The sequence below is a fragment of the Pteropus vampyrus genome, unplaced genomic scaffold (genome assembly GCF_000151845.1).
Source record: "Pteropus vampyrus isolate Shadow unplaced genomic scaffold, Pvam_2.0 Scaffold136, whole genome shotgun sequence".
NCBI lineage: Eukaryota > Metazoa > Chordata > Mammalia > Chiroptera > Pteropodidae > Pteropus > Pteropus vampyrus.
In genome coordinates this window covers 2,829,771-2,843,822 of record NW_011888917.1, presented here as the reverse complement: position 1 = coordinate 2,843,822, position 14,052 = coordinate 2,829,771, and the positions used below count along the sequence as shown (strand labels likewise).

The 14,052-nt window shown below is 33.5% G+C and overlaps 1 protein-coding gene across 18 annotated transcripts in view; it reads right to left on the bottom strand.

Annotated features, from left to right (window-relative positions):
* PTPRD (protein tyrosine phosphatase, receptor type D) overlaps window positions 1-14,052 on the bottom strand; it is a 396,821-nt gene that overhangs the window by 67,491 nt on the left and 315,278 nt on the right. For all 18 annotated transcript variants that reach the window (XM_023535084.1, XM_023535086.1, XM_023535085.1 and 15 more), the window contains one exon: window positions 8,613-8,736. In XM_023535084.1, coding sequence (XP_023390852.1) covers window positions 8,613-8,736 — 124 coding nt within the window. The remainder of the gene's footprint in view (window positions 1-8,612; window positions 8,737-14,052) is intronic.

Here is a 14,052-nt window from a genome sequence, read left to right as displayed (position 1 = left end):
AGGACCTGCTGTGCAAAGCTGGAGAGGGACCCTCTACTTGAGCAGCTGATTCTGCTCTAACTCAGTGTGGCATCAAAACCCAGGTACTTTTATTTCCTTTCACATCTACAAATCCCTAGTAAAGTTTGTGTCAAAAATAAATTGTTTTTTGGTAAGCTAGTTTATTCTCTGTTGTAAGATAGAAGTACTCAAGTTCCAATAGAGCACAAAAGCTAACTTTTATTTAGTAAATGTCTCCTCCTCTACTTCAATACATGAACAAAACAAAACAAAACAAAAACCCAACTAACAACAACAAATTGTTAGTTAAGACCTAGATTGCAATTTTTACAACCTACAATGCAGAAAAAAATGTTTACTTTGTTGGCTGACAGTGGCAAAACTAGAGGATAGAAAATAGAAAAATGAAATCCAATAAAAATTATTACGAGTAAATTTATTTAATTCCAAAGAACACAGGTTTTCTTTCCCCTTCACTTGCACTGCGGCAGCCACCCACGGCTATATCAGAACTAGCCAAATTGAAGGATTCTCTTTACCACATACCAGAGAAAACAAATGCTTCTTGCAAGGGCACAGTGCATTATCTGCCATGGCATCCCCGTATGCGACCACAGTTTGGCAAGTTACCCTCCATGTTGCTACAGCATACAAGACAATAATCTTAGAAGTGTGTCGTGCTCTGTGGGTACTGCAGCTCATCACCACAGTGAATATTGATGGGGCAATAAATAACTTTCAAAGAGTTTGTGAACCCACCCTCCACCCTCTCAATGTTCTGTGTCTTCTCCATGGTTCTCTAAACCGCTGTACTCCTTAGGAGGCTGGGTTATGAGAGTGGCCCCAGGGAAGGATGTGGGTGATTGAATTCTTTGAATATATTTCAAGGTGAGCTACAAGTGTTGGAGAATTATCAGCCCCTTATTACTTGTTAGAGAGCACTTGCCCTGGAATAAAGCAGAGCTTGGGTTGGTTTAACATACCTTTACAGCCATATCAGAGTTTTGGTCTACTTAGTGTATGTTAATAAATATGAAGTTATTACAGGGCTTCATTCGACAATGAGGTAGTCAGAATCAAACAAGGTATATGACGACTGGAGCTCTGTCTGTATAAAACTCTCAGAGCCTCAGTATCCATATATATATCCTAATATATGAGCAGCATTATCACACTGTCCCTACCCAACACCTCTGTGAGAATGAAATAAGTCAATACATTTGAAACTTCTAAATATTAGTTATTCTTATGATTGATATACTAAACAGAAATAAAATAAACGTATTCATTCCTAAATATCCCACTGATGAAAAGTAATTTTATATCTGAAAGGCCCCTTTTGAGTTTCCATATTAAAAAAATCAATGGAGAACACAAAAATAATTGTAACTTCCCAGCAAGGTACAATCTGTGCTTATAGTCTTCCCAGTAATCAATAGCCTGTGCCTTTATTCTAAGAAATGAGTCTAACCACAAAATACCCATGTTTCTCTACAGCCTCAGAGTAATGGAGCATACATTCATTAGCGCAATCTGCATAAATGTACAATAAAAAAAAATCCCGATAACTGAACTAAAGACAATGGAGATAAAAATAAACTAACAGCTTTCAGATTTACTCTTTGATTAGCTTCTGGGAACAAGAGTAAAGACAAAACCCAATACAACCAGCTATCTCTTAAAAATGTTTATTCTGTTTTCCAGGTAAGAAACAGCTCAGGTACAGGCTGAGGCAGGAGCTGTATACCAGATCCCATGGCACTTGCTGGGCTGCATGCAGGAGAAAGAAGCTATTTAAACAGCTCCAATTAATCTTTACGCAGGCTGCAAGAACCTTGTGACATTGTCCCATGTTTCCAAACGCTAAGTTCCATCTAGCCTTTCATTTAAGACAAATTAAGCTAGAAAAAAATTGCGCAATTTCCCCAAGAGATGTTTTTATTTATTTTTAAAAATCACTCTGAAATAAGATTAAACTCTGTCATGCTTGTAAGCAACCTGAAAAGTGAAAAGACCAAAAATGTTGAAGAAACTGTACTAAGTCAATGACCGATGTTCTGAACAATATGAGAAAAATAAACTCAACCAATAATTAGACGAGAATTAGAAAAAAAAATTTTTTTTCAGATGGGGCATATATTCTAACAGATTTTCTTCAGTTTGTTCGACAGAATTTCAAGAACAAGATAAAATAAACAGTGGGTGCTCACAAACTATTCACCAGTGACTAGGATAACAAGAGAGAAAGAGAAAGACAGACAGACAGACAGATAATAGATGAAAAGAGGAGAGAAAGAGAACCTAGAGGGAGGCAAATGTAACATATTCAGTGAGTTGATTCTGGAAATAGTACGTCAGCCATTAAAGGAATTCTTTACTGGGAAAAATAATTCTTTGATGTTATAGTTTCATATGGGACATTTTCAGTCACTATAATGTAATTAACTGATTTTGCTGCTTTTGTTTATTTTTACATATTAAAAAAAATCACAGGTTACTAGATCTGGCCTGTAAAAAAATGATTCACAGCATGGGTATGATGTGAAATCGGAGAGTGTATTACTGTGGGTGGATAGCTGTTTTCAATGAATAGGTAGAGACAGTAATGAACCCTGCAGAGGAGATACTAAGACACAATATTAACATAGAACACTAGTGTGGTAGCATATGGTGAAGCAAAGTACAGGAGAATATCAGTAGTTTCTTCTCTTTACTTTTTAAAATTAGATTTATCTTAGGGGTAGTGATTCCTATGAGCCACTTTCTCATTTTAAAGGTGCTAAATTGCCCATCTCACAAACAATCAAGTTGTTGTAACATCATCTGTATTATTTACAGTTGGGTTTTTCTGAATTGCTCATGTTATGCAAATCAAACAGCAGATGATATATTTTGGATTTCCATTTAAAGGAACATATTCTTCCCTTGGTTGAAATTCGTAATGCTATTATGGGTCTGGTTTTCATTTATCAAGCACCAATATTTTCTTCTGCTTCACAGAGTACTCCAAATATATGCAGCTTTCTCATTTGGATATTATTAATTTTTCCATAGATCACATAGCAAAGAAATTCCATCTGAGGATAAAAGGACCTATTCTTGGTAGTAATAAAATTTATAATACCAGCAATGATAATTTTAATAGTTCCCAATATTTACTAGGCATTTTCTTTGCATGCCAAGCACCCCTCTAAAGGCTTTACATGCATTAATTCATTAAATTCTAATAATTCTAGGAGACAGGTACTATTATTAATCATATTGTACATATGAGAAAACAGAGGAAGAATAACTTCTCCGAATAAGCTTTTTCAGAAGCAAGAAGAGCCTAGGACACTTTAATAGGAAATAAGTTCTTGAGAGGCATATGGGCACTTGTAAGAATGTAGCCATTAAAGAGACAAAGTAAATAAATATATTTATGTTTTGAAACTTTAAATATATATCCCCAAACTAGAAAAAATAAAAGAAAATCCATATTTTACTAAGCTTCTTTTATCAATTAACTAACACTAATGTTAAAGAATGCATATGACATGACGTGGTTTATTCTTTGTCATTTCTAACTCTCATAGATAAAACCACTTAAACCTGGCTTGGTAGTAGAGACGCACACCAGCCAATAATTCTATTTGGGGTAAACTCTCTGGTTTAAGTATTTGTCTGTTTTCCTTTGAAAGAGATAATCTTTTAAAGTCCAAGATTTAATATTTATCTGACTATTTACATTATCTATTGATCTCCAGATTTAGAATCAACTTTCAGAGTACTAAGAATGGCAGGAAGAGTCTTACGCATCCTCATTTTACGAGGAAACAGAACAAGGCACTAAGTCAGGGATTCCTAAATTGGAGAATGGGCCTGCAAAAGGCTTGTGTGTCTATGAACTCTCTGAAGTTAGTGTATAACGTGTGTAGGTGCCTTTTGTTTTCAAGTGGGGTTTAAAATGTTCATCAGATTCACAAAAGGATCCAGCTCCCACAATGCATCTACATTAATTGTACTAAGTGATGTGACAAAGATCATATGGCTGCTTAAACTGGGATTTTGCTTTTAGTTATCTGTCTTCTTATCCGATCATCTTCGTAATATACCTTAAAACGTAATATTAAAAAAAAAACACCTGAAAGTTATTTATATGTCATTGGTTCTTTGGAAAAATTCACTTTAGAGTCTAAGAACACAATTGAAGACCTCTAGCTCTAAGATTTCTATCATGTTTCAAATTTATATTTCAAATTTCCTAGACAGTTTCTCCAGCCAACAATGGACCATTTTTGAATTAGGTGTGGCATGTATAGGCTTAGCCTTTATGAATTCCAAAGGGGCTATAGATCTGAGTGGCCTACAGGAGAGAACAGAAGTCTTGAGTCTGACTGATTCATGTATTAGAATTTTGGCTCTGGTACTTACTAGCTATTGATTATAAACAAATTACTTGACTTTTTAAAATTTAACAGTTTCTTCATCTATAAAACTGATGATAACAACTGGCTTTCAAGACTGTTCTGAACACTATAGATAAAATTTATGCATGTTTTTATATACTGTATATCAAATCAATCACATGGTACATGCTACACAGTAGGTACGCAGATAATCGTATCTATTATAACTTCTTGTCTTTGTTGTTGAATTAAATAAGTAGGGTTTAAATTTACTATACATTTTGACCTGGCCAACAATTTAAAAAACTCCATGTCAATATGATTTTTAAAGTGAAATGTTAATTATAATCCTACTAAAAGAAATATAGTACTGGCAGCGTGAAGGGCATTTTATTAAAAAACAGAAACAAAAACAAAACATAAAAAACCTTTTTATCCAGGACTATAATAAGAAGAGTGAATTTTTGTCAGTTATAAGGCATTGCAATATTGTACTACTAATTGGTATTTCTGAGTTTACAAGAAGTTGAAGATACATAAAAAGATATTTGAGGTAAGTAAATCACCTGTGGAACCAGGTAGGCATAGACGTACTCAATCTACTGCAATTAGGCCTGTGATGCATCTCGATCACTGATGATTCCATATGGTGTCACTGCCTCAGATAAGTTATGTCATAAGATAGGAAATTAAATACTAAAATGTAATGTTTGTGTTATCCACAGGTTAATGCCCGTAACAAAGTGGATGTTAAGCAAAAAGGTTGAGTCTTTGGATCCATGCCAAATTACTTAGTCACAGTCACAACCTGTATCAGAAGGAAAGTGGTGAGGGTAACGTGTGCTGTGGAAGCCGAAGCTGAGGAATTAGAAGAGTTCAATTCTAATTTGAGCTGTATTGCTTATATCCTGTGCTACTCGAGGACTGCCTTCTTCTGAACTTGTTTTCTCATCTCTAAATATGAATACCTATATATAGTAAAATAGCTGTTGCTTCATCAGACTGTTGGGTATATCGTAAATAAAATAATTTATAAGAAAATTACGTAGAGCTAATTCTTGGAAGTCCGAATGAAAGAAGTTACAGCTAAGGAAACATACTCAGAGAAGAGAGAGTTACATGACTAGTTAGTGACAGAGCTGTGACTCAAACCCAGATTTCCTTGTTCTTCATCTTTTGGGTTGTCCATTTCTCTTGTACTACTTTAATAAAATTATACTTACTGGGAAACTTTGAATTTTTTAAGATTAGGCATATAATTATATATTATTTTTATGTACATATAAATATTAGTTTCCATTTAGACTTAATTTGACAATATTTATTATGAATCACTAAAATTCTATTACCTGTCTTCTTCAGGAATTACTATTTTCTTTTAAAAAATGCCTAAACATGGAGGGGACCCCAATGGTAACTGGACTGGTCAAAAATTCAATTTGTTCACATACTAATTACTCTATAATTCAACGATTATACGCATTTTATAATTAGGGCTCTCTTGAATTTATTCTGCTGGGAAAATTTATGCAGTTTTCCCAGCATAAATAAAATGACTGTAATTTGGAAACATGTCAAGAAGTGTCACTCTTTTCAAGGAATTTGGTAAGCACATTGGTGCCCATACAGAATTCCTGATTCTTTTCATTTTTTACCCCCTGCCATCTCTCAATGCAAATAGTGTAAAAGTTTTGCTCTATTAAACAAAGATAGAGACAATCTAAATCACTTTGGCAACTTCCAGTGTTTTCTTTAATGTTCGTCACATAACTCTGCAAAGTAAAATAAAGTAGCCAGTACCACTGAGAGAACAACAAAAATACGCAAAATGAAACTCTCTACCAAAGTCTTTTAAGTTATTGCCACTGGACTCAAAACAACCAAGTTAAATTTTATAAATTGTACATGAAGTCACTTAATATGTTAATACATTTGAAAAATCTGGCTCTGTTATCAAAGAACACTTTATAGGAGAAGCCTCAGTTAGTGGTTCTGGGCTCCAGTTGCTAGCATTTTCTCTTTGTGCTTAAGACATAGGATAATTGCTTGCCCCTTTAAATATTTGCTAGTTAGAGCTTAGTCTGAGATAAAATGCCGTTCAGTGGTTGCAATCTAGATTAAAAGCTCTCTGTATAGCCCATAAACTTCAATTAAATGCTTCTAACCTTTTGCATAACACTTAGGATTGAAAGACTTTTGGTTTCTAGGTCAGCTCTAGATTTAGGGTGTATTTGTGGACATGTAGCTATAAAAAGGTAGGTTTTAGTTTGATTCAAGTGTTTTGGCTTTTATACTGTAAAAATAGCATAGGAATGAAATGTACATAGTTTCAAACTATCATAATAAAGGTACAAGGAGGAATATTCCTTGTTTTTTGACATACTTTATTGTTAAGACTGTAAAAAATAGCAGGTTAAGGAAAACAACGACAAAGCAGGAAAAAGTACAGAGAGGTAGTAGTATTGAATGACCTGATTCTGAGTGAAAACAATGCTATAGTACAGCAAAGGCAGACTGACAGGCTCTCCAGCCAAGATTATGACAAATGCATTCTCAATTTACATTCATTTATTTTATTTCTATATCTCGCTTTAATAATAAAAAAAATAAGATTTCTCTATTATTTGAGACTTGGTTTCATTTCTCATTTACTATGGAGATGATTTAAGAGACTTGAGACATGAAATCGCTATTCTTAATTTTACATTTTAAAATGGGAAATACAGAGATAAATATAAACCCTTTGTTAATCAACAACATATACCAATTACAGTTTCTAAATAGGACTTGAAAAATGCAATTACTAGTTTGACACTACCCTGCTTGAACTAGCATTGGTGAAATTTTGATAAATCCAAACAGTTTTTTTCAACATGGAAAAAAGGCTAACTCTTGAACTTATAGTATTTTTAATCACCGCAAGAAGGGACTATAACGTTTCCAACATCAAAAGTAAAATTAATCGTGGGAATTTTACAAAATATATCTATGAAAAATAATGCCATTTTGATGAAAGGGGCTATAGGTAAGAGCTTGCTCAAATGCTGAAAGACAGGTCTTGTTCCCTAAAAATGAGAAATGAATGGTTGCCTTTGATGCTTACTAGGAAAGCTTTTAAACGGTCTCACTTTCAGATTAACACTGGGCACTAAGGAGGCAGGTATGACTTGGTCAGAATTATGAAATAAAATGGTGGTCATCATAGATTTCAGAAGCAGAAAAAAAAGAAAGATATTTAAACACCTATAGATGAACATGTTTGAACTGCAAGGTTCTCAAAAAGCCTGAGTCTGAAGCTGGTATTATTTAATGTTTCATAAAACACCTGGAAGAGGGTAAGCAGTAAACTCTCAAGTATGTAAAAGCTGCAACGCTCTTCTGGATGCCAATGAGGATATAAGTGGAATGTAGCAGTTTGTGGGCCAGGTTAGCTGCTATGACAGAGGAACAGATTTAAGTGACATTGTAAACTATCTTCTAAGGACAGCAATCCAATGTGCTATCATGGCCAAAAAGACTAAAAAATGCTGAGTGTTCAACATGAACTCCTGATTGTTTTTAATATGCCATGTGACGGGGATGTAGTATTGGAAAGGAATGAATGGAAAATACTCTCCTCAAGAATTGTTAAGAGAAACTAGATATATTTGAGGAGTAATTCTCATTTTTTAGGCACATGCATTCCTTCTGGAAGGTACTCCTTAAAATTGTGAGAGAGATTACCAAGCAGTCCACACATTAGATGTACCAGACATTTCCAAGGTGCTTAATTAGTATTAATCACCACATCACAACTCCTAACCTTTAGATTGTCTCTAGTGGCTAACCAGATTTAATCACTAAAAAATAAACCCCTCAGCTGTTCTTAAATAACAACTTAGGGGCATCTTCTAACAATCACCTTTTTGTTTATAATCATCAGCAACCATCAGTAAATGGGCAACCCCAACTTGCTTCCCTTATATAAACATCAACTATGTTATCAAGTCTTTCATCTAGGGTAGAGGCAAGAAGGAAATGAGGGATATTCTTATGTTATTTGATATGTGGGATACTGTTTGCCCATGTATAAATATACCTGTATGAGAAAAGAAAAGTGAGAATAAGCAATGCCTGAATCTTAACTACTTTCATAGATGGCTGAACACCTAGTTAAAACTATATTTTATGCACATACTTAAACCCATGAAAATAAAGGTATAAATAACATCGGAATTTCCTTACCTTCTATTGCTGATAGGAGAACCCGGGAATGATCATATGCAATTACATTTGCATATCTATTCTTTGGTTTGTTTACTTCCAAGTTTGAATGTTCCCATGTGAACTGCTGGCCGGGGTCAATTGACTTTTAAAGAAAAACAGCACACACACACAAAATCAATACCAAATTACATTGGATTATAGGCATTTATCACAAGTAATAAACATGATTTAAAAAAAAATTCTGAAGGTGCACTTTATCAAGGTGCACTTGATCCTACTTGTGAAGCTGAACACTAATATAACCAGAATAACATGAAATGATTAATCATAGCAAAAACAGTGATAGTTGCCAACATTGATTCAAATAGGAAGAAAATCAATATAGATGTTCTGTTAATACTGGAAAGACAGGATTTTAAATTTAATTTTTTTTTTTTTTTTACTTTTCCATTTCCTTCTCTGCTGTTGCAGTTTACAAGTTATCTTGGTTCAATATTCCTTCCAGTTCTATGAACATTATTTTATCTTGATTACTCTCCCCTATTCTTTCCTGTCTGGACCTAACCTCTCTCTTCAAATTGACTGGTTTTTCACTGGCTACATTGAGCACAGGTTCACTATTCTTTCTTCATCTATAGGCTTATGTTTTGATGGCAACTTAACATTTTGTCTGTTTTTCTAAAACACACTATGACCAGTATCACAAGACTATTAGTACACTTCAAACAGTTGAGAATAACAGTAAAGGAAGCTCAGTTAAATGTAATAATCATCTTAGTCAGAATATTAATTTATAATAATGAAGATAAAATATAATTGCTTTTCTATTTATTATTGTTTTCTATTTTTCATTATGTATTATCGTGTTTACAAAGGTTGCTTCATTTTATTCTTTATTTTAAACTTATTTTCTCTGATTTTTAACACTTTTCTTTGATGCCTTAGTTGAAACAAAGTTATTCAATGATCTAAAATAAGTATTTTGCAAGTATAGAATAATATGTATATATTTTTAAATCAGAATAAAACCATTGTTTTAAAACTGCATTCAGGCTTTGATTATAAAACTCTGGGAGGCTTTTTAATTTCCTGCAATATTTTCAAAATCAAAACATCTTTTATTTTATCAAAGAATACTGAAACTTTTTTAACACTTATAATTTCATGGTATATGAAAACATAAGTTCAATAATTATATAAAATATGATTTTAAATGATCGAATTCAAGTTTTTAGAAAAATTAATGATAAATTAGGTTTATGTACAGGTGACTTTTTTTTTAAAAGTAAAGATACTATGTTAACAGAATTTTTAGCAATAATTTTTGATGATGGGTATTTTTCATTCTTTTATGTGTATATGTATAACTCAAAAGTAAAACATATCCAATGGCTATTACAATATTAAAGGTGCACATTTCATGTTAATGACAGAGTTCATCATGAATAAAACTCACCAATGTAAAAAGTCAAGTCCATTAACAATCATGAATAGCCTCCAAAGACACTAAAATTCTCAGCAGTATAGATTTACACCAGTGAGCATTATTTAGTACATAAGCTTCTTGCACATCATTCTCTAAAATATGCCAAGAAGCTCTTAAGCTTACTGAGGTATAGTCCTTTGATGGAAGAGTTACTCCATCTGATGGCTTTGTTACTCAGACTACGATCACTCACAGATATGTATAAAATGACGTAAATTTAATTAGACTGATGAAATTGCATCTATCAACTCCAAGACTGTTAACTCATATACATTCTTACTTTTACACATATTCTCAGCCATCTGCATGATTTGATACTACATTGAAGAGTGTGAAAACTGACATAAGTGGAACCACTTTAAAATAGAGCCGGAGCAACCAATCCAGAGGAACTGCCTTGTGTGCCCTGTTTTCCAAATCTTTGGACTAGACCAAACTACAGGTGTTTTACAAACCACTATTTGTAAAGCCAGCAGGAAAGCAGACATCCTGATCACAAGGGCTAATGATTATGGGCTCTTTATCTAAAAGATAGAATCGGTAAACTATCACGTATAGTCAAAGTAGCTCAGCTTGTTACCACCTATAGGAATTCTTTCTTCTTTTAATGTAATTATTTTTCTTTTCTCTTAAAAACATCTTTCCTTCATTCTGTAATTGGGACACATATCTGAGTTTCCACCTGAATCTATGCTCCTCAAATTGCAATTCTTTAATCTCAAATAAACGCTTGTTGCTTCTCATTTTGGCTTTTTCATTTTAGGTTAACAAGTTTAAAATCTGATAATGAAAACATGAGTTATATGTAACATATGTTAATATGCTTATTCTTAAAGTCTGACCCATGAAGAGAAGACCTGTAAATAACGGGATAATTATTATAATAGCTGCCAGGTCATTATGCTTTACATGCAGTACTCTGTTTAATTTTCACAAGTGTTATGAGGTAGGTCTTGTTGCTTTCTTTATTTTATGGACAGAGAAATTGAAGTAAAAAAAAGATTAATTCAATAAATCTTCCTGAAGGCTTTCTCTGTGGCAGGCACTGCACTATTTTGTGGTTAATTTGCTCACACCTCTAGAATCATACATTTACCCTCAAACCCAGTTCTGTGTGATTTGAAAGCCCAGCTGATGATTAATAGCTAGTAATTACTAGCCATGACATTACTTAACTATTAGAAGAGCCACTGCAAAAATGAAGAAACCTGACATGTAAAACACACCTAAACATAACCATCCTTTATCTTACCAGTCCGAATGATATTTCTTCCCAACTGATCATCCTGTGTCATTCTGGGGTAATTACATAAGAAATCAAGTTTTAAAAATGAGGTTGACTTCACATGGATGATAAAACAGATGGGATGCAGCTTACATTAATACTTGTTTTACACGGATCAAACAAACATTGATTAAATAATGCTGACTTGTCTTTGCACAACACATACTCATCCATCTGTATCTATCTATCTGACTGAACATTTAACAATACACAGCATAGGCCATTATTTTAGAGCTTGTCAGAATGCTGAGAGCAGTAAACTTAGTAAAGAAGAATAACTACTAGTAGTTATGGTATAAGAAGACCTTTCATATTTACAAAAAATAAAAAAAACAAAAATGGTTGAGGAAATCAAATTTTAATTATCCATGTTAATGAAGCAAAGATATCATGGATGAGTAAGACCCTAATTCTCAAAACCCACTTTCCAGGCTTTTCTTAGTGCTGGTGATGACACAGTTGCTTTCTTTCTTTGTTTTCTGCCTTCTCTTGCTGAGATTCTCTTCAGGAAGAATGGAATGATCAACATGGAGAAAGAGCAACACAGGACTTCATTGATATAGAAGCTGATTTCCACTTCAACATCATATTTTTGGCCAGCCCACGGTGACTATGATAGTTACTTATCTTCCAACTATAAAGTTATAGCCGAGGCCACCCCAATATTATTCAAAAATACTGAAATAAGTACCCTTGTTCCTAATGGAGTCAACTCCTCTCTGCTGTTGGTATTTGGTTTTCCTGAGCTTGACTCTCGGATATCTCTATTCATCCTTCTAGCTCTGTTTATCCAAATTTTGGTAGGATATTCCCTCCTTCTCAGTATTTAATCCAAAGTTCTACCTCCTGAGCAAGAATCGTGGCCAGGTTTTCTTTTGTCTCCCCTGAGGGGAATTTTGCAAGTTGGAAATAAAGTAAGTAGATTTATTTAACCATAAGTTGATTAATGACCTTTTTAAAATAAGTCATATAAAATTTTTAGATTATATTATCACAGAGTTCATAAACAAGAATGCTACTAATCATATGTAGTTTTTCCAGCTAAACAACAATGCCCTTGAAAGATAGGTACTGGATAAACTTTATGCAGCATCCAAAACTTTACTAAGATGCCGAACCATTTTACATTGATTCTTTATCTTCACTCTTGGGTACCTGACATACACACCCTCCCTTCTTGTCATACTGTTGACCAAATCATTCTAATGTTATAATCATTTCAATGATAACAACAATCAGCTTAATTGCAATAGCTTTGCCTTACAGAAAAAAAAAGTAACCAAATAGAAAAAAAAAAAAAGTCCTCCTGGGACTTAAAGAAGAAAGGGAAAACCTCAAGTAGACACTTGCTAATATTGAATATTTTATACTTATGTAGTCTTTAGCTTGATGGTCTGATTTTTTTAAATCAACTAGAACTTTGTCTTCAAATAAGTAGAAAAAGACTTACATATAACTGATGGATTTATAATCTTCCTACATATAACTGATGTATATATATTCTTGATAAAAAGCTAGAATTAAAATATATTTACATCCAATAGTTATAACATGTAACGTTTACTGTTTCCTTTATGTTTCACATGTATTAACTCATATTATCCTACAAAAACCCTAGAAGTAGTTACTATTATTATCACAATTCTATAGAAGAGGAAACCAAGGTGCAGGGAAGTTAACTCTCTTGGGGTCAAGATGCTAGTGGGTAGAGAAGCCAGGTTTGGGTACCAGGGATCCTATTCCCCAAGTCTGAGTATCTAACTGCCATGCTATGCTTCCTCTCTGGACAAGCTGGACAATATTTTTTGATATTGTTCTTCAATTGTTCTCTTAAAACGCAATGCAAGGAGGGTTGGGAACAAAAATCTCTATAAACTCAAAACAAAAGGATGTTCATAAATTCATATATCAGTTTAGTGTCACCGAGTAAAATTACATCCTAATTTGATAGTGACCTTTCTTTGGATAAAGCTAATGTCATCATCCTAAAACAATGTCCTTTAAATATAATTCTGCAAAATTTCAACTTCCCTACCCAGAAGAAAAATGTAATTTATATGTGCAAAACATCAGATAATACCAGCTGCTCTGTATTCCATTCCCCCCATCCTCCCAAGAGAAAAACCTCAAAATATTCCCTTTAGAAACTCATCAAAGAAAAACCACAAAAAAGATACATCCTGTTTTTGTCTGTATTTTAAAACAACTAACAGAAATTAAATTACATAGAAGGAATAGACCAGCTACATGACTAGCCAAACTATGGGTCAGACTAACCGCCCTTTTGATAGGGAATTGAACTTCCAGTGACCTATTCTCCAGAGAAATACTATCTTTCCACATAATTCCCCATCAATAGGCTCATTTTGTCCTTAGAGTGGTTTGCCCCCAGATATTCTCAAGTCTTTTCTGAGGTTTAGAAGAGTAAACTGCCATGTACTGTGTATATCTGCAATGAAGCCTTTTTATTCATTTTCATTTGTTCATATTCTCTCTCTCTCAGTTTGAAGATGGTAAATTAATATGTATCCATTTGAAAAAGACCAACGTTTGCATAGTTGGGAAGGGCTATATTTTTGCACAATTAGCAAAAGCCTGCAATTGGCATAATGAGTACTTTCTTCAAAGAGAAGAGCATGAGTTCAGTTGAATCCAATGATACTTTAAAAACTGGAATGTGAGGAAGG